The sequence below is a fragment of the Podarcis pityusensis genome, assembly GCF_964106645.2.
Source record: "Podarcis pityusensis genome assembly, chromosome: 13".
Taxonomy (NCBI): Eukaryota; Metazoa; Chordata; class Lepidosauria; order Squamata; family Lacertidae; genus Podarcis; species Podarcis pityusensis.
In genome coordinates, this window is record NC_138038.1 from 10,715,884 (window position 1) to 10,741,306 (window position 25,423).

The 25,423-nt window shown below is 48.2% G+C and overlaps 1 protein-coding gene and 1 long non-coding RNA gene across 9 annotated transcripts; both read left to right on the top strand.

Annotated features, from left to right (window-relative positions):
• Window positions 1-652: 652 nt before the first annotated feature.
• Window positions 653-14,930, top strand: LOC308460589 (uncharacterized protein). 8 transcript variants are annotated; one of them, XM_080977174.1, is made up of 10 exons: window positions 653-3,123; window positions 4,673-4,734; window positions 5,183-5,248; window positions 7,005-7,072; window positions 10,234-10,444; window positions 11,339-11,558; window positions 12,091-12,146; window positions 12,418-12,897; window positions 13,989-14,044; window positions 14,229-14,458. In XM_080977174.1, exons 1-5 carry the CDS (start codon window positions 3,105-3,107, stop codon window positions 10,346-10,348), a joined length of 330 nt encoding a protein of 109 aa, XP_080833300.1. In that variant the 5' UTR covers window positions 653-3,104; the 3' UTR covers window positions 10,349-10,444; window positions 11,339-11,558; window positions 12,091-12,146; window positions 12,418-12,897; window positions 13,989-14,044; window positions 14,229-14,458. The 8 variants fall into 8 exon arrangements, 2 of the variants coding, with proteins under 2 accessions (XP_080833300.1, XP_080833299.1); XM_080977173.1 differs by lacking the exons at window positions 653-3,123; window positions 10,234-10,444 and adding an exon at window positions 4,246-4,459; XR_013978584.1 differs by lacking the exons at window positions 653-3,123; window positions 4,673-4,734; window positions 10,234-10,444 and having other exon boundaries at window positions 5,023-6,091; window positions 7,005-9,887; window positions 12,418-12,718; window positions 12,824-12,897.
• Window positions 14,931-19,920: 4,990 nt separating this feature from the next.
• On the top strand, window positions 19,921-25,145 carry LOC308461669. The gene is made up of 4 exons (XR_013978939.1): window positions 19,921-20,335; window positions 20,435-20,495; window positions 20,580-23,413; window positions 24,580-25,145. It is a non-coding gene; the product is annotated as an uncharacterized lncRNA (long non-coding RNA).
• The last annotated feature ends 278 nt before the right edge of the window (window positions 25,146-25,423 follow it).

Consider the following 25,423-nt stretch of genomic DNA (forward strand, 5'->3'; position numbering starts at 1 on the left):
CTCCTTCTCACATTTTATACCCAAGCACAAAACAGGCACACCTCCTGTCAGTTCGGAATCTACAGTGAAATCTGTTTTCCTCTGCAAAAGAAAAAAAGAAACGGAAAGGGAGTTTCCTGGTTGCTACTGGGGTGAATTTTGCCAGAAGTTGGCGTGTGCATCTGTCCTGGTTGTGAATAAAAGAATCTTTGCTCCTTTTAGAAGACATCTGAAGGCAACCCTGTATTGGGAAAAAATTTATTGTCTAACTTCTTCTTCTTCTTCTTCTTCTTCTTCTTCTTCTTCTTCTTCTTCTTCTTCTTCTTCTTCTTCTTCCTATTATGTCACTTTGCAACAGGCTTACTAGCTGCTTTGCTTCTCAGTATGCTCTGGTTGGCCTCTGGTTGGAATTGTAGGTCTGTGAAAGGGAAGCCCCAATGCCCAGGATCATTTGGTGGATGTCATGTACTTTAAATGCTCATTGGATGCACTTTAAATCATAGGATCATAGAAATGTAGAGTTGGGAGGGACCCCGAGGGTCATCTAGTCCAACCACCTGCAATGCAGGAATCTCAGCTAAAGCATCCATGGCAGATGGCCATCCAACCTCTGCTGAAAAACCTCCAAGGAAGGAGAGTCTACCGCCTCCTGAGGAATTTCTTACCACTGTCAAACAGCTCTTCCTGAAGTTGAGTCAGAATCTCCTTTCTTGTAGCTTGAAGCCACGGCTTCAGGTCCTAAGGGCTTCTGGAGCAGGAGAAAACAAGCTTCCTCCCTGTGACGGCCCTTGAGATATTGACAGGGCTGCATGGTGTGGCTCTCATATCCATGTCCTGAGGGACAGAGAGCAAAATATTTATCTCTCCCCTTTCTCCACCCCATGAAGAATTGGAAGGGTTCAGTGCATGTGGCTGGTAAGAAGATGGTTGGAGTTTGGAGCCCAGCCAGAGCTGGCGGTGGGCAGGATCCTGGCATTGCTGGGGTTGACTAGATGACCCTTGGCATCCCTTCCAACTCTACTATCAAGAAGCCAATGGAAGGGGCGGGGGAGCAAGATGCAGAACCAGGGGAGGCACAATCACACACCCCAACAGCACCCTCTGGCCTGACCCACAGTGACCCACCATGGCCTCATCCCAGCACACTTTGACCCCGCTGATTTTATTTCTCTCAATTCATCTGCCTGACAACCCAGCAGCCTGGTCCGTTTGCCAGCTGATGTCACAAAGTGCTGCTTTGCAAGCAAACTAGCAATAAGTGTTCCATACTAGTAGCGTAAGATAAAACACACTTAGATGGAATTAAGCCCTATAGAAATAAATAGGACTCTTTTTCTAAGTAACTATATTATATAGACAGCTTGGAACTATAGCTGACCACAGAAAGAGCTCAGTATCAGTAAATATAATCCATTTGCCCCAACAGTTTCTACCAGATTATTGCATAAATATGAAGATAAACCCTCAGGCTCTAATTGATATGAAAGCCAATCTGTGTTCCAAAGTTCTCATGAGAATAAAATTTATCAGGGCAACATGATGTACAGACAGTTCCATCTTGGTTCTGGTCTGTCACAGAATCAACCTGTATGTTCCGAGGCAGAAGCCCTCCAGTTTCTAGAAGAATACTAATACAGTAAAGGGGGGGGAGGGAAGGTGGATTATTAAGTTATTATAGGGTAGTTATTATATATACACAAGCTATTACTTCCAATATCTCAGGGTTAAAATATTTTCATATGGCAGTAAGCCCCAAGACCTTCTTCTGCATATATTTAAAATTGGGAAGCTCTGATTTATAGAATGGGGATGATAAGATAACATGTAACCTTAAATATGTAATATTTATATATATTTATACAGTGGTGGTCTCCGGCTTCTTCCAAAAACACCCCCAAATATGGCAAAGGGGTGCAATGCTCCTCACTGCCAGAGAGGCCGAGATTAAATGCTGACCACTAATCATGGCTCAGTCAATAGAGCCTGACTTTTAATCTTGGGATCGTGGGTTTAAGCCCCACTTTGGTTGAAATATTCCTGCATTGCAGGGGGCTGGATTATCCTTGTGGTCCCTCTATGATGCTAAAGGAAGAGTTAAGAGCCTAAGCCCTGCCACAAACTCCATAGTGGCGGCGGCACCCCTTCTGCTATGCTTTTGTTGGGACTCCTAAGTGGTGGACATACTATCAAAGGCTCATTGGCATGGATAGCCAAGGCCATCGCTACCAACAACGCTCTTTGGAAAACAGGACAGTGGATGGGAAAGGCCTCCTTAGAGGGCCGTACGGTAAACTGGGTGCAGATAGTACAGACAGTCAGAATTGGCCCTTGGATGCACATCTGATTAAACCTGTGGGGCCTGATTCAGCCAACTGAAAGGAAAGCGGAAGGCTGCTTCTGTGGGGAAAGGGATGGGCAGGGAGACGAAGAGCCCCACCCTCTTCTTCTTCTGCAAGGGGAATAACTAACAAAAAGGCAGCAAAACACACAGAGTGAATTTTTCACAGCCCCACAGTTTTTGTTGTTGCTGCTGTTTGAGTTTATTTATTGAATTATGTAAGCGTGCAAAATAGGGCACGGATGTAAGGGTTGATGGGTCCAAGTAGGCATGATGGAAGCAACAGTATTTGTTCTTTAAGCGTGTCTGCCACATTAACATGTGAGGAAGCCAGAAACTAGCAAACAAGCAAGAGAATAAGAAAGCTAGCCACTATGGTCTGCATTGCTGACACACATCTAAAGAAGCAGGTAAGTGTTGGCACTTTTAAGTCACTGGTTTTTATTCACACAATGTTCCCAGTTGCGCCTCAGCTGTGTCATATCTATGGGAAACTGCCAAGAATAGACCCACATCCCATGTCATTCTGGCCTCCTTCGGGAGAAAGGGTGCAATATAAATTCAACAAATAAAATAATTATGGGTGTTCCAGCTTGCGAACATTCTTTGGAAGCCGAACGTCCGACATGGCTTCCGACTGAGTGCAGGAAGCTCCTGCAGCCAATCGAAGCCGCCCTTGCCCCCTCCTTCTAAAGCCCACCACTCTCAACAAACTCTCAACTGCCTCCCCCCCAACATTCAGACTCGCTCTAATAGCCTGAAAGGACACTGCACTCTTTCTACAACTATGGCTGAGTTTCACAAAGGTGAGAGCCTGGAAGCTACAATGCACAGGATCATTTGGGGGGCATCATGTGCTTTAAATGCTCATTAGATGCACTTTAAATCACAGAATTATAGAATTGTAGAATTGGGAGGGACCCCGAGGGTCATCTAGTTCAACCCCCTGCAATGCAGGAATCTCAGCTAAAGCATCCATGGCAGATGGCCATCCAACCTCTGCTGAAAAACCTCAAAGGAAGGAGAGTCTACCGCCTTCCGAGGGATTTCTTCCCACTGTCAAACAGCTCTTCCTGACAGAAAGTTCTTCCTGAAGTTGAGTCAGAATCTCCTTTTTGTAGCTTGAAGCTATGGCTTCAGGTCCTAAGAGCTTCTGGAGCAGGAGAAAACAAGCTTCCTCCCTGTGACGGCCCTTGAGATATGGTCAGATCTTCATGGTGTGGCTCCCATATCCATGTCCTGAGGGACAGAGAGCAAAACGTTTCTCTCTCCCCTTTCTCCACCCAAGGCAGAATTGCAAGGGGTCAGTGCATCTGGCTGGTAAGAAGATGATTGGAGTTTGGAGCCCAGCCAGGGCTGGCTGTGGGCAGGATCCTGGCATTGCCGGGGGTTGGACTAATGACCCTTGGCATCCCTTCCAACTCTACCATCAAGCAGCCAAAGGAAGGGGCGGGGCAGCAAGATGCAGAACCAGGGGAGGCACAACCACACAGGCCAACAGCACCCTCTGGCCTGACCCACGGTGGCCTCATCCCAGCACACTTTGACCCCCCTGATTTTATTTTTTCTTAATTCAGCTGCCTGACAACCCAGAAGCCTGGCCCCTGTTTGCCAGCTGATGTCACAAAGTGCTGCTTTGCAAGCAAGCCTTATAATGCCCTGCAAGAGGGATGCCTGCCAGATGACAGTGAGAGAAATGGATTCTGAAGGTAGGAGGCCCAGAGGCTTCACGAGCAAATGAAAGAAGGGGAAGCCGCCATGTATAAAAATTGCAACTTGGACATTGTGGTATGTTAATTCCATGGGGAATCCATTCCCCACATGTGCCAGGAGGTCGTAGCGCCAACCTGAGCGAAATGGAGCTTGGGGGGGGAGCAGGCCTGTCTTGCCTCAGCCCCTCACCCCTTCCTTCCAAGCCAAGGGTCGGGCCGTCGTGTGCCCAGGCAGGAGCAGCAAGCGAGGGGGCTGTGCCCCAGAAGAAAAGCACTGGGAAGGGCGAACAGGACCCCTGTCCCCTAGGTTGGATGCCTATGTCAACCAATACAATGTCCTTCTTTCTTCACAGGGCCATCGTTTGGGAGAGCAGCTTAAGGTCAAGAAGCAGCAGCCCAGCGGTGCCATGGGGAAACCCAGAATTTGAAGGTATGCTGTGACCTTCTGTGGCAGGGGAAGTTGCCCCCCAAACATTGAGGAAGGGAGGGAACTGGGAAGGCAGACAGGAGGGGGTGAAAGAGAAAACATTGAGGGCTGTCGATAGCTTGGCAGGTCCTCAGCTGTGGTCCCCAGATGAGATTTTCTGTTGTGAATAACTGGTTGGTACCTTCCTCTGTTTTTATTTTCCTTCCTGTCCCCCAGCTCCTCTGACAGTAAGGCCGTTGCAGTGGCTGTGGCACCGTAGGGAAGCATTGCAAGTCGTGGTATGTTAATTTCATGGGGAATCCATTCCCCACATTTGCCAAAAAGGGCTAGGCCAGGGGTGGGGAGCAGGCCCGCCTCACCCCAGCCCCAAATAATTGGGGAGGGCCCTGGGGACCCTGGTGCCCTAGAGTGGATGCTTATGCCAGGAAAATACAATGTCCTTCGTCTCTCCCAGGGCCATGGTTTGGGAGAGTGGCTTAAGGCTTTGGCCAAGAAGAAGCAGCCCAGCGGTGCTATGGGGAAACCCAGAATTTGAAGGTATACTGTGACCTTCCATGGCAGGGGAAGTTGCTCCCCAAACATTGAGGAAGGGAGGGAACTGGGAAGGCAGACAGGAGGGGGTGAAAGAGAAAATATTGAGGGTGCTGTGCCCCAGAAGAAGATTATTGGGGACGTCCCACGGCACCCCTGTCGCCTAGAGAGTACAATGTCCTTCTTCCTTCGCAGGGTCGTGGTTTGGGAAAACCTCCAGAAGCCCAGCAGCGGTGCCACGAAACCAACCAAAATGTGGAGGTATGCTGTGACCTTGTGTGGCAGGGGAAGTTTTTCACAGTCATCTTGCCAGCTGGAGGAGGAAGGCCTGATTTAGATATTCCTATAGTTTTATGTGAAGTGTTTCTCTGTGGTCCACCTGGGCGGGACACGGAGCGTTATCCTCTCCCATGCCAACACCACATCCCAAGGTTGGGCCTGGGCCGTTTTAGGATGGCATGACTGGCGTGCTTACACTGGGCACCACGCTGCAGAGGGTGCCAAAACAATGCTGAAGAACAAGAGGGAGGGGTGCCAAATTTTAGCATTGCACAGGGCACTCTTTAAATTTGAGAGCCCAATGTACACCCTGGTTGGGAATGCTTCTGTGGAGATGAATCCCAGAATTCTCCCCACCCGCATCCTTCCTAGAAAAAAGCAAAAGATATCAATCTTTGGTCCAGAATCTAGGTACTACACCCTCACCAAAGGAGATTGTATGGATGATTCACTAAATGATGATGTGTGTAGCTGAGCCTATGGCCTCAAATTCTCTTTATCTTATATGCTGTTTTATTACAAAAATGGCGACTAGACTACTGATCCTAAACTGAATAGTTAGTTGCCCAACCACCCCCTCCAGAACCCACTGCTCTCAACTGACTCTCAAATGCCTCGCATTCAAACTCCTTTTCAAATCCTCATCCAATCATCACTCACCACCAGAATTCCATATTCTCCCTTTCCCCCTCCCTCCTTAACATTCCCATAATAATTCTAATACAATTACCTTAAAAACCGTATTCCATTCAATATTTTATACACGCTGCTCCCTATAACCATACTGTTAGAAGCACTTGAGTTCCTGGTTCCTAGGAAATGGGGGTGAGGAAACTGCAGGTTCTTCATCGCTGTTCTAAAAAGCAGATGTCTTCCCCCAAATGATCCTGCGAAAGGCAGTTTGTTAGCGGTTCTGGGGATTGTAGGTCTGTGAGAGGGAAGCCACAATGCCCAGGATCATTCAAGCGAAAGTCATGTGCTTTAAAGGCACATTGGATGCTCTTTAAAACATAGCATCATAGAATTGTAGAGTTGGAAGGGACCCCGAGGGTCATCTAGTCCAACCCCCTGCAATGCAGGAATCTCAACTAGATGATCCATGGCTGATGGGCATCCAAGCGCTGCTTAAAAACCTCCAAGGAAAGAGAGTCACTGTTTCAGGCCCTAAGGGCCTCTGGAGGAGGAGAAAACAAGCTTGCACCATCCTCCTTGTGATGACCCTTTAGACTTTGCTTATTGAAAGGGCTGCATGGTGTGGCTCTCATATCAGTGTTATGAGAGTGTAAGCAACACATTTCTCTCTCCCCTTTCTCCACGCCATGCAGAATTGCAATGGTAACCAGAAGGCTGGAGTTTGGAGCCCAGCCAGGGCTGGCTGTGGGCAGGATCCTTGCATTGCCGGGGGTTGGACTAGATGACCCTTGGGATCCCTTCCAGCCCTGCCATGCTATGATTATATCAAGCAGGTAAAGGAACAAAAAGATGCTTCTGAAACATTTGGGAATCATAGGAAGACTCTCCACACCAGTGGATTCCAGCAAGAGCTTGTATCTTCCTTAGGAGAGAGGCAGGCCAGAACAAGGGGGGAAATGCTTCAACTTCAGGCAAGTGGAAATGCCAGTTGAGTGCCCCATATTATAGGAATGCTTCCTTCCCATGTCTCCCACCCTCATGTGCCAGACTGGTGCTAGCATGGCTGGGAGCCAGGCGCTTGCTGATTGCTCTGTTTTCTTTGCAGGGAAGGAGCCTTTCCCCAACGTTTACTTCATTCTGGCCAAATCCCTGGAGAGACGTGACGACCCTCAGGTACTGGGGCAGAAGGAAGGAAGGGTCCTTCTGAAACACATTTGGGGAGTCTGTGGCTTCCAACAAGTGCTTTTCACAAGCATTGCTCCCTTCAACACAGGGGAGGCTGAGCATATCCATCACGGTTAGTTGCTTTTGATAGGTCTCTCCTCCATGCAATTGTCTAGCCCTCTTTGAAAGCCATCCCATCCAAAATGCTCTTGTGGTGCATCTGATTCTCCTATGCTTCCTTGTTCCTGCAAGGAGATGACTATTGTGAGATCCTTTGGTTAATATCTATCTGGGCTGGAAAATATTAAAGAATCACAGTGAAGGAAGGTGAGGACAGGTGACCCCACCTAGGCCTGAAGTCACCCCCCCAACCAGGCCTCAAAACTGTCCAAAAGTCATTTCTTGTCTTCTAAAAATCCACAGCTAAAGTTTTCCTCTGTTTTCTCACAAGATGCATAGCAAACCGTTACTTTTATCAGTACAAGAAGACTTGTACTGGAAGGCGGAAAAGCTAATGAATAGACTCTGTCAGAGCAGGCCTGAGAAACGAATCTTATCTCATTCAGTTGCAGCATCTTGAACACTCTGAAACCCCTTGGCTTCTCACCCCCCCCTTCCTGGGAAGAGTCCAAGACAGGAGCTTTCTGTTCATGCTCAGAGGAACTCATGGGGCAGGACTCCTGAGGGAGGAGGAAGGGGAGGGAACTGGAAGGGGAATATATATTCTATGCAAATGACTGTGAACTCGTGCATGTTTTTGTGAACTATCACACTTGCTCCTTCTACCAGTTCATGGATGGTAGAAATAAAGCTTTTTCTCCGAAACTATTCCTTGAGTGTCTGTTGACTCCCATTTTCCCTTTCCCGGGCGCAATATTTTTCCCACCCGAGGCCAAAGCCTCATAAGGCTACAAGAGGACTGGTGAGATTCCCTTGAAGCACAACTGATCAAAGGCAGGCAGATCTGTTAGCATCTTGATAAAGATGCTCCAACGACAAAGGATACTATCATACCCAGCAAGCATCTCAGAAAAAGGTCCCAAGCTGATGGAGAAGAGAGCAGGTTAAGTGGTCAGCGGGGCTCCAGGTTGCCATTTCTGGATCCCACCACAGCCCTTCCAAGTTGCCCAAGAAATCAATGCCACAACCGTTTTTTCCTCGCACCTCCTCCTCATGATCACCTCGTGGGGCCTTCTCAGACATACGCTGTGTCTGAACCAGCAGATCCCACCCAGTCAGAAAAGGAGTGTGCGCAGTCATACCAGAAATAAGCAAAATAACTAAACAGGTACCCGAAGTCACCCCAGAACTGGCCCTACTGAACATATTACAAGATAACAATGCCCACTCACACTAGAAAGAAATACTGCACACAGTATTTCTTTTTAAATTGGCTTCAAGTGCATCTAATTTAGGAATAAAGGATTTTATCCTAAACTTATCTCTTGAAGAAAGTGCATCTAAGGCATCAGGTGCACTTCTGTCATTTCTTTGCTGTTCCCTCACTCTTTGTCTCCTTGTTTTGTAGTTAACATTTGGCAAGGTGGCTTTTGCTTGTTTCTCAAGCTCATCAAAATATTCCCTTTAAAAAATCCGGAAGTGAACTGTACAAACTTGCACAAGAACTCAATAACAGGTCTGATTTCTGAAGGGCTTTGCTGACCTTGTGAAAACGACCTAGCACACGGATTTATATCTCTAAGATTCTGCAGACTTTGGCTGTGAACTAGGGCCCACAAAAAATTTCAAGTTAGGCCCTAGTTTCAAATTGGGCCCCACTGGCTGGCCCTGAGTCTCATAGTTGCTGGGCCCTCGCATGAAGTCTTGGGTTTGCAATTTTGGGAGAGGGGAGACTGCCTGCTAGGGGGTGGGCAGGCTGCGGAGGCCCCATAGATTTAGAAGCCCTAGGCTTCAGCCTACTTAGCCTATACAAAAATCTGACACTGCCCCCCTCTTTTCTTCCCAACCCTGTACTGCATGTAACACCAATGTCTCACAACAAATGTAAGTGAAGAACCTAAAGAGACAATGCATGTGTTTTTGAGGGGAAATTATTTCATTTTAAAAAAGAAAAGGTGTGTGGCAGACTCCAGTATTTAAAGAGCCCCCACCCCTATTACATCATTAGAACCAGAACATAAACCTTTGAAACTAGAAAAGAGCAAAAAAATATCAGTGTTTGATCCAGAATCTAGGTACTACACCCTCACTAAAGGAGACTGTAGGGATGATTCACTAAACGATTGTAGGATGACGTGTGTACCTGAGCTTATGGCCTCAAATTCTTTTTATCTCATATGCTGCTTTATTACAAAAATGGCGACTAGACTAATAATAATAATAATAATAATAATAATAATAATAATTTATATTTTTATTTATACCCTGCCCTCCCCAGCCAAGACAGGGCTCAGGGCGGCTAACGCCAGGTATAAAAACAATTGATTAAAATACAACTTAAAAACAAGATTAAAATACAACATTAAGATGCAGCCTCATTTCAGTAGAAACTCAAATCAAAAACTTTTTGACTACTGATCCTAAACCGAATAGTTATTTGCCCAACCACCCTCTCCAGAACCCACTGCTCTCAACTGACTCTCAACTGCCTCGCATTCAAACTCCTTTTCAAATTCTCATCCAATCATCACTCACCACCAGAATCCCATACTCTCCCTTTCCCCCTCCCTCCCTCCTTGAAATTTCCATAATAATTCTAATACAATTACCTTAATAACCCTATTACATTCAATATTTTATATACGCTGCTCCCTGTAACCATACTGTTAGAAGCACTTGAGTTCCTGGTTCCTAGGAAATGGGGGTGAGGAAACTGCAGGTTCTTCATCGCTGTTCTAAAAAGCAGATATCTTCCCCTAAACAATCCCAGGAATTGTAGTTTGTTAGGGGTTCTGTGGATTGTAGGTCTGTGAGAGGGAAGCCGCAATGCCCAGGATCATTCAGGGGAAAGTCATGTGCTTTAAAACAAAGCATCATAGAATTGTAGAGTTGGAAGGGACCCCGAGGGTCATCTAGTCCAACCCCCTGCAATGCAATTCCTCCCTGTGACGGCCCTTGAGATATGGTCAGGGCTTCATGGTGTGGCTCTCATATCCATGTCCTGAGGGACAGAGAGCAAAACGTTTCTCTCTCCCCTTTCTCCACCCAAGGCAGAATTGCAAGGGGTCTGTGCATCTGACTGGTAAGGAGATGGTTGGAGTCTGGAGCCCAGCCAGGGTTGGCAGTGGGCAGGATCATGGCATTGCCAGGAGTTGGACTAGATGACCCTTGGGATCCCTTCCAACTCTACCAACTCTAGTGACTGGGGGCAGCCGCCGAGACCACACAACACCGGTCTTGAAAGACCTCCATTGGCTCCCAGTATGTTTCTGAGCACAATGCAAAGTGTTGGTGTTGACCTTTAAAGCCCTAAACGGCCTTGGTCCAGTATACCTGAAGGAACGTCTCCACCCCCATTGTTCAGCCCAGACACTGAGGTCCAGCCCCGAGGGTCTTCTGTCGGTTCCCTCACTGTGAGAAGCCAAGTTACAGGGAACCAGGCAGAGGACCTTCTTGGTGGTGGCGCCCTCCCTGTGGAACGCCCTCCCATCAGATGTCAAAGAGATAAACTACCTGACATTTAGAAGACATCTGAAGGCAGCCATGTTTAGGGAAGTTTTTAATGTGTGACATTTTAATGTATTTTTAATCTTTGTTGGAAGCTGCCCAGAGTGACTGGGGAGACACAGCCAGATGGGCTGGATACAGTGGTGCCTCGCAAGACAAAATTAATCCGTTCCGCGAGTGTCTTCGTCTAGCAGTTTTTTCGTCTTGCGAAGCAACCCTATTAGCGGCTTAGCGGATTAGCGCTATTAGCGGTTTAGCGGCTATTAAAGGCTTAGCGGATTAGCTGCTAAAAGGCTATTAAAGGCTTAGCGGCTTAGAAATGGGGGGGGGAGCGAAAAAAAATCTCAAGACTCGCAAGACATTTTCGTCTTGCGAAGCAAGCCCATAGGGAAATCCGTCCTGCGAAGCAACTCAAAAACGGAAAACCCTTTCGTCTAGCGGGTTTTCCGTCTTGCGAGGCATTCGTCTTGCGGGGCACCACTGTACAAATAATTTATTATTATTATTATTATTATTATTATTATTATACCATGCTGTGATTCTATATAAGCAGCTAAAGGAAGCACCCTCTGGCCTGACCCACAGTGACCCACCATGGCCTCATCCCAGCACACTTTGACCCCCCTGATTTTATTTTTCTTTATTCAGCTGCCTGACAACCCAGCAGCCTGGCCCGTTTGCCAGCTGATGTCACAAAGTGCCGTTTTGCAAGCAAGGGGTCTTCTGAAACATTTGGGAGTCGTAGGAACACTCCCCCCACCAGTGGCTTCCAGCAAGAACTTGCTTTGCAGCGAGGAAAAGACTCAGCCTGGGAGCTACCACATCTTGGGAGGGACTGGAGCCCAGACGAAGGACTCTTTCCTCAGAGGTAATGGGACAGGGGGGACAGACGGTTGCCTTAGGAAACACACAAGAAAGGCCTGCAGGATCAGACCAAGGGCCTGTCTGGTCCAGCCTCCTCTTCTCCCAGGGACCACCCAGATGCGAGTGGGAATGCCGCAAGCAGGATCCAAGCCCAAGAGCCCTCTGCCCACCTGGGACTTCCTGCAACAGCTTTTCTGAAGCATTGTTTCCTCCATCAGGACTAGTAGCCTTTGACCCCCCCCCTCCTCCGTTCAGTCACCTAATCCTCTTATAAAGCCATGCAGTCAGAGATGCTCTTCTGCTGCATCTCCTGGTCATCTGATGGTTCCTGACAAAAGGCAGCTCTTGTGAGCTCCGCAGTGGGATCTACTTTCAGTCCCTGGGGTGGGTGTGACAGCTAAATGGGTGTCTGAGGGGACGTTCTGTCCCTGGCGTTCGGTCTGTGAAAGACCATTCACATGTTCAGGAATTCTTCCCTCGAAGCAGTGCATAGCGTTGAGTTCTCCCCTGCTTAAAAGATCCCTTCTTTCTTGCAGGATCTCCTGTCTGTACCGCTGTGGCTGCTGCCAAAGCCACCATGTAAATAGAACAGGTAAGTTGAGAGTTGAGAGTACGTGTTCAGGCTGTGGAGGCACTTCTGAAAAAAGGCTGACACTATTAAGACAGATTTGGGAACTGGGGGACAACTCTCATTTTCCTTGACAAGAGTACAACTGTGAAGATTACAAAACTCCCCCCTCAGTGATTTTATCTCCTGCAAATTTGCACAGCAGCATGGTGGGACAAGGCGGTAATTGGGGAATCCGCTGACAGTGAGAGCCCATTCACATGAGAACCCATACGATATCCTACTTCCTCCACAGTCATGACTCCAGGGATGAGGCTCCAACTCCAGCTCCCGGGATAAAGGACCAGAGGACATCCCTGCGGTTCCTGGTTGCCATCCCTCGCGCCTCTTCCCCACTGCCCCTTCTCTGTGGGGCATGGCTCCTTCCCGGCCCTGTTTGGCGCAGAAGCAGCAGCCAAAGCTTCCTCCAATTAAGACAGCTGCTCAGCTAATTTATGTGAGAGAGGAGACTTTGGCTGCTGCTTCTGAGCTAGGCCAGCCGGGATGGAGCCCAGACGCCCGTACGGAGGCCAAGTGGGGAAAGCTTCTAAGATGAGGTAGGAGAAAATGCTTCCCTCCCATGTCCTTGGCCCTCATGCCTCAGACTGGTGCTGTCTTGGAGGGGAGCCAGGCACCTGCTGATGCCTTCGTTTGCTTTGCAGCGAGAGAAAGAAGCAGCCTGGGAACCACCTCCCTGAAGGGAATGGAGCCCAGGAAAAGGACAGATGAGTCGCAGGTACGGGGGCAGGGGGAAGGAGGTGGGGGCCTTATGAAACACCTAAGAACGGTCTGCTGGATAAGACCAAGGGCTCAACCTTTGCAGCAGCAGCATTGGAGGGGCAGGCACAGCCAACCACATCCCTTACGCAGTAGGCAAACCCAAATGGCCCCAGCCAATCAGCCAAATGGTAAAATTCCTACCAGGCCCCTGCTCCAAAGCAGACTACCCCATGACAGGCATAGCAAGGTCAGCGCAAACAAAATTAAAGGGAGGGTGTGGCTGCTGCCAAGGCTTCCCCCCAAGTTGCTTCCAGTTCACCGCAGTTACCTTCTCTCAAGCTCAAGCTCGCCAGCTCGGGGGGGGGGGGGGAGGGAGCTGTAAGGCTCCACAAACCCCCAAGGGACTGAGAAGGCTTTCCCCAGTTCGAGGAGAATTGCTGCAGCCTCTTTTGGGACCCCTAACTCAAACCGTGAGGCGAGGTGAGGGAGTCCTCTAGACATTTAGCTGCAAAGAGAGAATACCTTTTTAAAAAGACACCGGCATGTGCCAGGCCTTGCAGGGCCTCCATGCCCTCAGCTTCTACAGCGGCTTCCTGTCCCTCATGGGCCTCACCGTGGACCGCTATGTGGCCATCTTGTGGGCACCCGTCGCCCACCGCCTGCACTCCTCCACCACCTGTTGGGGTCAGCTTTGCTCAGGGCTAGTGTGGCTGCTCTCCACGGCTCTGGCGCTGCCCCATTTCTTGTATGCCCGTGTAGACGACTATGGGGGCATTTGCCTCTGCAGGGTGGTGGACGTAGCAGCAGCAGTCAGCCTGGCGCAAGTGGCCTTGGGTTTTGCGCTCCCATTCGCAGTCATGGTGGCCTGCTACACAGAGATCACCTGACTAAGACTAAGGACTCTTGCCTCAGAGGTAATGGGACAGGGAGAAGGAAACACACAAGAAGGGCTTGTGGGATCAGGCCAAGGGCCCGTCTGGTCGAGCCTCCTCTTCTCACAGGCGCCACCCAGATGCCACTGGGAAAGCAGCAAATAGGATTCCAACCCAAGAAGCAGTGCATAGCGTCCAGTTCTCCCCTGCTTCAATGATCCTTTCTTTCTTGCAGGATCTCCTGTCTGCCCTGCTGTGGCTGCTGCCCAAGCCACCATGTAAATAGAACAGGTAAGAAGAATGGAAAAATTGCATGGGGCAGGGAGAGCACCCTACAAGTTGAACGTACGTGTTCATGCTGTGGATGCATTTCTGGGAAAAGGCTGACACTAATAAGACGGGTTTGGGAACCGCTGCTCTCCTACAGGTGATGCTTGATTACAACTCCCATTGTCCTTTTTCTCTTGCTTTTCAGCTTAAAAGGACAAAAAAAACCAGTTCTTGTTCCTTATGGGAGACAGAGAGCTCGCTTGTAATACGCAAGGTTTCCCAACAGTCAGAGTAAAACAGAATACAACCAAAGCAACGTGAAGCAAAGCGACAGAGACGCCTGATCGTGGGGGCACCTGTCGCCCATTGCCTGCACTCCTCCACCACCTGCTGGGGTCGGCTTTGCTCAGGGCTGGTGTGGCTGCTCTCCATGGCTCTGGCACTGCCCCATTTCATGTACGCCCGCGTTGAGGACTACGGGGGTGTTCACCTCTGCAGGATGGCGGACATCACAGCGGCCGTCAGCCTGGTGCAAGTGGCCTTGGGTTTTGTGCTCCCATTCACAGTCATAGCGGCCTGCTACACAGCAATCACCTGTGCTCTCCTGGCCTCCCTGTGTGCCCAGTCTCTCAAGGCCCTGCGCTTGATTTTGGCCCTGGTCTTGGTCTTCCTGGCTTTGCAGTTGCCCTATGCACTGCTTACCTCACTGGACATGACCGCTTTGATGGGACACCAAGCGTTGAGCTGCAAAGTCATCCTCCGCCGGGACTTGGCCCTCCTCATCACTAGTCCCTTGGCCTTCTTCTCCTGCTTTTCAGCCAAACACCCAGGTGGCCACACTGCAAATGGACACTCTGCAGTTTCTGGGGTCCATTTGGCAGCCTACAGGGGAGATGTGACGGGCCTTGCCTGGATGATGACATGGCGCAGCTCTCAGGGAAATGCAGTGATGCACAATCTCGCCCTGGCCCTCCCTGGCTGCCCATAGAATAGAATCCTATTATTATAAATAAAATCCTCATAAATTCTTATTATGTTGGCTCCACAGGCGACTTGGTGACCTGTTACTTATTTTAGCACCCACTTTGGAAGGGTCAGATGAGCTGTTACATCAATACAGGGACTGGAATTACTTAACAGCTGGAGGATAAGCTGACCGGATAAAAACAATTGATTTTGCTAATTCTGGAGACTGGGTTGCCCTGATGGTGACATGGTGCAGCTCTCAGGGAAAAGGCAGCAATGCAAAATCTTGCACTGATGCTCCCTGGCTACTCATACATGAACTGCATCCAAAAAATTAGCCCATCAGCATTTCTTGAACTAGCAGGGTTTAGTCCCAGAACCTCTTTTGAAATTCTGGCATTCGTCCCTAGAACAATAATAAAGAACTGAGCACTTCTGAGCATTTACAGAGTGTCTTTCCCCAAGAGTTGGGTAAAGATAAGCTAGCCTTGACCCACCTGAATTTGGAAAGGAAATATTTTATGGGCAGAGGGATGAGTGGAAAAGATTATTATTATTATTATTATTATTATTATTATTATTATTATTATCAGCGTCACCCGTCACTGATGCATGTGGCCTGGCTCCCTGGCTGGACTTGTCCACAGCTGTTGATAGTTTGGCAGGTCCTCAGCTGTGGTCCCCAGATTATATTTTCTGTTGTGAATATCTGGTTGAGTACAAGGTTGAACCATACGGCCTTTCCATGCCTCTCTTTTCTTAACTCTAAGGCTGCGTATACATCACACCTTCAAGTCACGACGTCATTCCATTATAATGGCAACCTACACACTCATCGTTCCTAAACATGTTCTAAAAGATAAAGGGACCTCGACAGTTAAGTCCAGTCGTGACCGACTCTGGGGTTGCAGCGCTCATCTTGCTTTACTGGCCGAGGGAGCCGGCGTTTGTCCGCAGACAGTTTTTCTGGGTCACGTGGCCAGCATGACTAAGCCACTTCTGGCGAAACCAGTGCAGCACACGGAAACGCCGTTTACCTTCCCGTTGGAGCGGTACCTATTTATCTACTTGCACTTTGTGCTTTCGAACTGCTAGGTTGGCAGGAGCAGGGACCAAACCATGGGAGCTCACCCCATCACAGGGATTCGAACTGCCGACCTTCCGAATGGCAAGCCCTAGGCTCATTTTAAAAAGAATTTCCCAAAGTTTCACGATCTTGCTACTTTGTGGGATGGGTCTGGGGGTACAGCTAAACCTTTAGTCTCAGAGTATATGGCCATAGAATAAATCACAGAATTGTGGAGTTTGAAGCGACCTTGAGGACATCTAGTCCAACCCCCTGCAATGCAGGAATCATTTTGCCCCACATGGGGCTTGAACCCACAACCCGGCGATTAAGGGTCTCGTGCTCTACTGAGCTATCCAGGATAATTGTTCTGGTAATGCTGAAAATGGAGCTCGGCACATGTCCAGGTAAATTTTTTATTTAATATAAGCCAAGGCTGGTATTGATAGATCCCCAACACAAATTCAAACCTGCTTCTTGCCCTTCTATAGCCTTCCAAATGACAATACACCATAGGATGTAATGCAGATGCTTTCAAAAACTGTATTTTGCTGCCCCCACGTGGGTAGAGCTGGTTTCAGCTATTGCCTCCCTTGAATTCAGCTTTCCGAATTGACGCTTCTGAGATTTTGACTCCCTGATCCAAGATGCTATGCTACTCACCTCAGTGATTTTTTGAAAGCAGCTTGGTGTCCAGCAAGAACGCAGCTTGATAATAACACGTCAGGTCATGCGTGTTCTTTTGGCATACTTATAATCCAGGTATTCTCTTCAACAATAATGCATTATCCAGACTGGGGAGGCAACCCAACGGGTCCCAGCACAACTTCCACAACTGCTTGAGGTCCCTCTTCCATCCGAATCCTTGATCTCTCTTCCCCTTCCTGCTCTCCTGACTTGGCTTCTCGCTGTTGATATTACTTGGATGTCAAGACGGATGAATGATGCAGCAAGAAAACAAGCAAAAAGGTGGCGCAGAATGCCAGCTGGTGGAGATACAGGCATCTGCCATGGCTGCACCTAACTCACTGCAAATAAGGATTGAATCTGGGCACTTCTGTCTGAAAGGGAGACACTCTACCACGGAGCCACTTATAAAGGAGGAACATAGTAGTTAGGTTCTGTATGAGGTGGCGGCATAAGGCATGCCTCTCCCCTATGGCTTCAGTTCCCCCAAAATGTAGGAACCGTCGCCTTCACAATAGGTAAAGGTAAAGGGACCCCTGACCATTAGGTCCAGTCGTGGCCGACTCTGGGGTTGTGGCGCTCATCTCGCTTTATTGGCCAGCGTACAGTTTCCGGGTCATGTGGCCAGCATTACTAAGCCGCTTCTGGCGAACCAGAGCAGCGTCCGGAAACGCCATTTTACCTTCCCGCCGAATCGGTACCTATTTATCTACTTGCACTTTGACGTGCTTTCGAACTGCTAGGTTGGCAGGAGCAGGGACCGAGCAACGGGAGCTCACCACGTCGCGGGGATTCGAACCGCCGACCTTCCGATCGGCAAGTCCTAGGCTCTGAGGTTTAACCCACAGCGAGGGGTGTGTGGGTGTGTAGTTGTTATGAGGCTTCCCCCTAAGTACACTCACACCCTTGACATTATGGCTTAGAACACAATTTGAGAAAACTGCAAGGTTCTTTTTCTTCTTTTTTAAGTGGAGGAATAGGATTTAAAAGAATTTTGAGGAAACTGCTGCTGCCAAAGCCCCCCTCATGAAAAGAACAGGTAAGAGGAAGGAAAGATTTAAGAAGAGAGCAAATCTGTTAACACCTGAGCTCGCTGGACACATCGCCCAAGGGGAAGTGGGGATGAGCCCCAAAGGTATGGTGGGTACACAGCCTGTGGTTTCTTTCTTTCTTTCTTTTCAATTTTATTTTCAATGCATAATTACAATATAAGATTCAAAAATAAAGCATAAATAAGAAAAACCAAAGAAAAAAGAAAAACAAAGAAAAACAATATAATGACAAAACATACATTCATTTTGACTTCCTTCCACCCTTTTTAGACTTCAAATTTCCCATTTTTCTTATTTGTTGTGTTATTTTATTTACATATATGTTACTTCTGGTTTTATGCCTTTTATAGCCGTTTCTTCATTTCACTAACCCTGCAAAAGTCATTCATTACATATCGATATATTTATTCCAGAACCATGTTTTTATGTACTCTTTAACAGTCCCATTCTTTTATTAATTTTTGATCTGATTGTCCCCTCAAGACTGCCGTTAACCTTGCTGACTCTCCCATTCACATGAGAGCCCATACTGTATCCTGCTTCCTCCACAGGGCCACGCTCCGGGGACGAGGCTCCAGCTCCAGCTCCCAGGATGGAGGGCAAGATACATCCTGGCAGTTCCCGGCTGCCAACTAATGCGTCTCTTCCCCACTGCCCCTTCTCTGTGGGGCATGGCTCCTTCCCGGCACTGTTTGGCGCAGAAGCAGCAGCCAAAGTTTCCTCCCATTAAAACAGCTGCTCAGCTTATTTCTGAGTGACAGGAGACTTCCGCTGCTGCTTCTGAGCTGGGCCGGCCAAGACGGAGCCAAGATGCCCGTACGGAGGCCAAGTGGGAAGAGCTGCTAAGATCAGGTAAGTGGAAATGCTTCCTTCCCAGGTCCTCCACCCTCATGCGCCAGACTGGTGCTAGCATGGCTGGGAGCCAGGCGCTTGCTGATTGCTCTGTTTTCTTTGCAGGGAGGGAGCCTTTCCCCAACATATACTTTGTTCTGGCCAAATCCCTGGAGAGATGTGACAGCCCTCAGGTACTGGGGCAGAGGGAACTTAGGGGTCCTTGTGAAACACCGAACACTCTCCCCACCTATGGCTTCCGTAGTTTTTGGTCCATCTAACCGAGACGTTTGAGACACATCTGGGGACTTGTAGGAGAGCTCTAAGAAGTCTGGATTGAACTCTCTCAAGGGGGGAGAAAGCAGAGGAAGGCGAGCCCAGAAAAGATCCATAAAGGAGCTGTGCAAATGTTTTGGCCTTGTATAATTTTAGAGCCGCGGGGACAAAGAAGCCCCCTTGTGCTCTGAAAAATTTAAGGATACAGTTTGCGGTTTTTTCCACTGAGCTCCCGATGGAGTTTATGTGTCGTTTGTTGGTTCCTGAGGCCTGTACCACCATTCCTAGATACTTATAATTTGTGACTTGTTCTAATTTATAGCCTTGGAGTTCCCAGCTTCTAAGCTTTGGTTTTCCCCCAAAAGCGAGTATCTTGGTCTTTTGATAGTTGATTTTGAGACATTCAGATTCACAGTATGCTGTGAGCTTTCTTAGTGCTCTTTTGAGTCCAATGGGGGTTCTAGATAGAATTACCGCATCATCGACATATAGCAGGACCGAAATATGCCGATTTGCGAGCTTCGGTGGGTGGAGTTCTGAGTCATTGAGTGCAGATACTAAGTTATTTAGATAGAAATTGAATAGTAGAGGGGCCAATAGGCACCCTTGCCTAACTCCCACAGCCAATTCTCATATGCTTCCTCCACAGAGCCACGCCTCCAGGGATGTGGCTCCAGCTCATGAAGGGCAAGAGAACATCCTGGTGGTTCCTGGCTGTCAACCCTCGCCCTGCTTCCCCACTGCCCCTTCTCCGTGTGGGCATGGCTCTTTCCCAGCACTGTTTGTCGCAAAATCAGCAGCCAAAGTTTCCTCCCATTAAAACCACATCTAGAGTTATTTCGGAGAGGGAGGAGACTTTGGCTGCTGCTTCTGAGCTAGGCCGGCCAGGACAGAGCCAATATTTTGGGAAATAGATAGTTCTCCATGTTTAGGCTTCAGTTTAGGCATACAGCTGAACAGGACCACCTAGATCTCAAACAAGGTCGTGTTGTGCTTATTCTTGCCATCTTCATCTTCTTTAGAAATGCTTAACAACTAGGTTGAGAAATCTTATGAAATCTCAAAAGTTGGCAGAAATATATTGCATTTCAGGTTCTTTCTTTGCCTTCGTAGCCCATATTTCTCCTAATTTCTCCAGGGATGAGGCTTCAGCTCCGGCTCCTGGGACGAAGAGCAAGATACCATCCCGGCGGTTCCCAGCTGAGGACCCTCATGCCGGTTCCCCACTGCCCGGTCTCTGTGCAGGCATGGCTCCTCCCCGGCCCTGCCTGCCACAGAAGCAGCAGACAAGGTTTCCTCCAATTTGAAGAACATCTCGAGTTATTTTAGAGAGGGAGGAAACCTTGGCTGCTGCTTCTGAGCTAGGCTGGCCGGGACAGAGCCAAGATGCCCATACGGAGGCGGAGGCCACGTTTGGGGAACTCGTAAGATCAGGTAGGAGGAAATGCCCCTCTTCCCAGATTCCCACCCTCCTGCCCCAGACTGGGGCTAGCGTGGCTGGGAGTGCCGGCTGATGTCTCCTTTGCTTTGCAGCCTGGGAGCCGCTGCATCCCGGGAGGGACTGAAGCCCAGGTGAAGGATACCTGCCTCGGAGGTAACGGGTCAGGGGGAAGCAACCTTTAGCGTTTAGAGATCCCTTTAAAGATCCTCTGATTTAAAGATCCCTTCTTTCTTGCAGAATCTCCCCCCTGCACTGCTGTGGCTGCTGCCCAAGCCTACTCCCAGAAGACCGTAGGATGTTCCGGCAGAACCATAATAAATGGATGCATTTAGCTGAAGTTGCTAATGTCTCTCATTTTTGTCTGAGTGAAACATATGATATGCACACTACCTTAGGAAATTGTCTGATCCCAGTTTGTACACAGCCTTTCCATATGGCACATGCCACACACATGGGAAAGTGGTTTTCTAAATGGATTCCTGAAGGTATCATTGATTATACCAATCTCCATGATTGGGAACAGGTGAAACAAGGCCCTTTGTCTGCTTCCCTGTAACCTCACTCCTCGCAATGAAGGAACCGCCAGAAGGCCCTCGGCGCTGGACCTCAGTGTCCGGGCTGAACGATGGGGGTGGAGATGCTCCTTCAGGTATACAGGACCGAGGCCGTTTAGGGCTTTAAAGGTCAGCACCAACACTTTGAATAAATTGATAAATGGTATGATTTGGGATTATTTGGAATGTGAAGTGAAAAATACAAGCTACAGCGGAATTCCTGGGCTAGCCTATGCAAAAGGACCTGGCCAAGCAAGGGCCTTTAAGAAATAATTCAAGGCCTTGGAGAGCCTAACTGGAAATGCCAGAGAACTCCGTCTTGGTGTGAAGTGGCAGGAAAAGAGAGGTTTTGAGCAAGGGGTACTGGAAAGAAGAAGAACGAGGAGGAGGAGGAAGAAGAGAGTCTGGAATCTGACTTGGGAAGACTGGCTGGCCTGCTGTGGGGGTCAAATCCCTCTTGCAATGACTCTGCTGTAAGATCTGGATTCCCTCCATGCAGACTGAAGATGTAAACAGGTGAATAAACCGTATTTCTTAAAGCAAGGACAGTCTCCGCCATGTCTCAGTTCTCTAAAGGAGAGAGCCTGGAACCCCATGGGCTCTTGCCACTGCTTGGCAGAGAGAGGGGAGACACCTAACATTTGGAACAATATTTTATACACCCTGCTCCCTGAAACCACCCTGTTTGAAGTACTTGAGCTTTCCGTTCTTGGTTCCTAGGAAACCAGGGAAAGAAAGCTGCAGGTTCCTCATCCCTGTTCTAAAAAGCAGGTGTCTTCCCCCAAACGATCCTGGGAATTGTAGTTTGTCAGGGGTTCTGGGGATTGTAGGTCCGTGAGAGGGAAGCTGCAATGCCCCAGATCGTTTGTGGAACATCATGTGCTTTAAAGGCTCATTGGATGCCCTTTTCAACATGGAATTGTCGAGTTGGGAGGGACCCTGAGGGTCATCTAGACCAACCCCCTGCAATGCAGGAATCTCAGCTAAATCATCTGAAATATACTCGGAGTCGAGTGTGGATTTCATGCTCTTTATTCAGCTCATAGTAGTGAGGAATGGGAGTTTCCCCGAACTGTCTGCTTTATATACATTATTTACACAATGGGCCCCACGACAACATCCATGGCAGACGGCCGGCCATCCAACCTCTCCTGAAAAACCTTCAAGGAAGGAGAGTCTACTGCCTCCCTGAGGGATTTCTTCCCACTGTCAAGCAGCTCCTGCTGTCAGAAAGTTCTTCCTGAAATTGAGTCGGAATCTCCTTTCTTTTCTTTTTTCTTTCTTTTTCTTTTAAAGCTTTATTTAACTTTCAAGACATAAAAAAAAAAAACCGTACAAAAAACAAAGGATATGAAATACAAAAGGAAAAGAAACAAGAGAGGAAAATAAAAAGGGAAAAAAGAAAAGAAAAAAAGAAAGAGGAAAGAACGAGCCGTATACAAAAAAATCTTGTTTGGCACAACAGATCATTATTCCCTTCTTTTGCGGTATCGATAGCCAGATCTTTGTTGGTGAGCCCTTACCCCTCAAATAATTTAGATAATCCCATTCTTTTACTATCATTTTAGGTTTATCTCTAATGACATCTGTCAGCTTAGCAAGCTCTAAGTACTCGCACAATTTGCGTGGCGAGTTCCCGCCTCCCCCTGATGAAATAAAGACACAGGACACAAGAATTCAGGTTAATGGGTCAAATTAGGCCACAACTTTATTGATTACAGGAATTGAGTGGTATTGGCTTAGGCATTGGTCCTAACTACTAACCGGCTAGAGGCCGGAAGGGTTAATCACCAGAGGGAGGAGTCCTGCTGAGGCACGCCAACTAGGACCTTCCCCGGGCGTCACCGCGTGGGGGCGTGCCATGGGCCCACACCTCCTTAGGCTTAGGACAAGGCCACGCCCCCCAGAATCCTTTACCAGACTACCCTTGCTTGGGGGAAGGTGATGCCGCTCCTTCCCCCCTTCATTTGCATAACAATAGGACAGTACCCCTACCAATGCCTAACTGCCACTCGAGCCCAGGCTCGCCGCCTTAAAGAAAACCCCAAATCCTAGAGAACCTGCAGCATCGGACTGCACCTAAAATCGGCGTGAAGTAGCATTGTGTCTTGCCACAGAGATATACCATTATAATTGTCCAGGATATGAAGCCATACTTGTAAGTCGGCTTTAACCGCCTTGGAAAGGCGTACCCTGTGCTGAGGAGCGCATAGGCCCTCAGACAATCTAGCTAGGCGGGTGCAAAAGGGGTGCCCAGGAGATACCACCCGGCAGGCGAAATTCAGGTGACCTAATAGAGACTGGATCTGTTTGAGGGTGACTTTTCTCAATGGAAGAAGCTGTTGAATCAATTCTCTAAGGGCGACTAATTTTTCCTTTGGCAACCTGGAAGTCTGTGCAATTGTATCCAATTCAATGCCTAGGTACACCATTTTGGTGGTGGGCCCCTCGGTTTTGTCCGCCGCCAACGGAACTCCGAGCTCCTCAGCTAAAGAGATAAATGATGTCAGCAAAGAGGTGCACTGGGGGGGGGCCACCAGGTGGCGCGTTGGAAGATGGCCGACAATAACATCTCTCTGACCCATACGAGGTACTAAGGGGCTGCTATGGGAAGTATGCAGCCTTCCTAATCCCCCCAGGATGCGGGGGGGACACTGTCCTGCCAGCTGTGTTCACAATGCACCCCCTGATACGAGTGATGGGGGTGCTGAACACTTGGCACAGGCCCTCGGTGAAGTCAGATCTTCCTGACGCCGATTCCAATCAGCGCGTGCTGGTTGCTTCAGCTCGGAATTGGAAACATACGATTGGAAATGAAGCTGAAAGCACATACATCAAGTAAAGCTCAACTGATAAGACTGCTGATTAATGGATCTCTGCGACCAGGAGTGACGGACGGATAAGTAAATCTTCTGATGAATTACCATAAGGAGACTGTATGTTTGGAACGAAGGGGGGGTGGAGGAAAAAACTCTTTTTTTTCTGCATGATGTGACATTAATAACCCTTCACCCCAGATAGAAACAAGATCGTCGCGTTTTTATGAATCATAGGCAGGATTTTAAGAACTATGTGGGATGGAGTATAACAGGAAAGAAGACTGGAGAACGGTGAGAAAAGAGGAAATTTTTTATGACGCAGTTAAAAAATGGCATCTCGCCAAGACAGGCTTGTCGGAGGAAGAAGGACTGGGGGAGGAGAATCAGGATTGTTCGAATGAGAAGGAATGCTGGAATGCAAGTTTGACCTGACAGAACCCCCAGACTCATTTGATTTATTTGGTAAGCCTGAGAAAAATAAAGGACAGATCAGAGATTAATTTTGTTTATGGAAGCGTTGTACAGAGGCTGTCCCTGATCGATATGATTTTTGGAAGAGTACAAAATCCACATAGAATGCCAGCTTTTAACCTGCCTGTGAAAATCATCAGAGATCGCAAAGAAAGGAATTTATGATAATAAGAAAAAGGAAGTAATAAAGGACTATCTGGATCAAACTGGACAGAACTGTCTAATTAAAGCAGTAAGGTAAGTGATGCTGTTTTGGACTCGAGCTGAGCTTGATGTATGGATACCCCCAACAAAATTAAAAATCTGGCTGTATAATTTGGAATTAATGTGATATGGATAATGTGATGTGATTGGCCTGTTAATAAAAATTATTTTAAAAAAAAAAGCAAAGAGGTGCACTGGGGAGCTGTAGCTGCAACGAGAATAAAGTCATCGAGGTAATAGAGACCCCGATGGAGCCGGTTTTAAATTGAAGCGCCCAATCCAGGAATGTACTGAAAGCTTCGAAGGCTGCACAAGCCACCGAACAGCCCATAGGCATAGCTTTGTCGACAAAGTAAGACCCTTCAAATCTAAAGCCTAACCAATGAAAACCCTCAGGGTGCACTGGGAGGAGGCAGAAGGCTGATTCTATATCGCATTTTGCGAGCAGCGCCCCCTTTCCAAATTTACGAATCAGTTTAACTGCTTGGTCAAATGACGCGTATTTCACAGAGCAGAGTTCTTGGGGAATGGCATCGTTGACAGAACCTCCCCTTGGGTATGAAAGATTGTGTATCATACGGAACTCCCCAGGGGCTTTTTTGGGAACAATACCCAGGGGGGAGATGTGCAAGCCTTCGATAGGGGGTTGGCTAAAGGGACCGGCCGCCCTCCCAGCTGCAATTTCTTTTTGAATTTTCTTTCTGGCTATCTCTGGCATTTCCCTCACTGATTTTTGGTTGGGTGGATCACCCGGGTTTGGGCTTTTAACCTCTTTGCTTTTTTTTAAAAAAAAATAATTTTTATTAACAGGCCAGTCCCAGGAGACTGGGATTCTAAAGCCTGAGGAAAACCCTTCCCAAAGGTATCTCGCTGCTATTTTATTGGGGTATAGATCTAATAGTGCTTTTAACGGGTGCAATTTGATAGGTGTGTGAGCTAGCCCAAGGGCCACATTACTGGCAGTTCCCGGAGGTCCCCTGTGGGTGTCCGAAGGTACCCCTAGGACCTTGGTGGGAGTACCCCCTGCCGCCTC

Bases quoted from the DNA above. Each gene is read 5' to 3' on its own strand.
- LOC308460589 (XM_080977173.1), top strand. From the start codon at position 4,342: ATGCCTATGTCAACCAATACAATGTCCTTCTTTCTTCACAGGGCCATC. The intron at 5,249-7,004 runs GTATGCTGTGAC...TTTTCTTTGCAG, and splicing joins AAACCAACCAAAATGTGGAG to GGAAGGAGCCTTTCCCCAAC. The intron at 7,073-11,338 runs GTACTGGGGCAG...TTCTTTATTCAG, and splicing joins AGAGACGTGACGACCCTCAG to CTGCCTGACAACCCAGCAGC.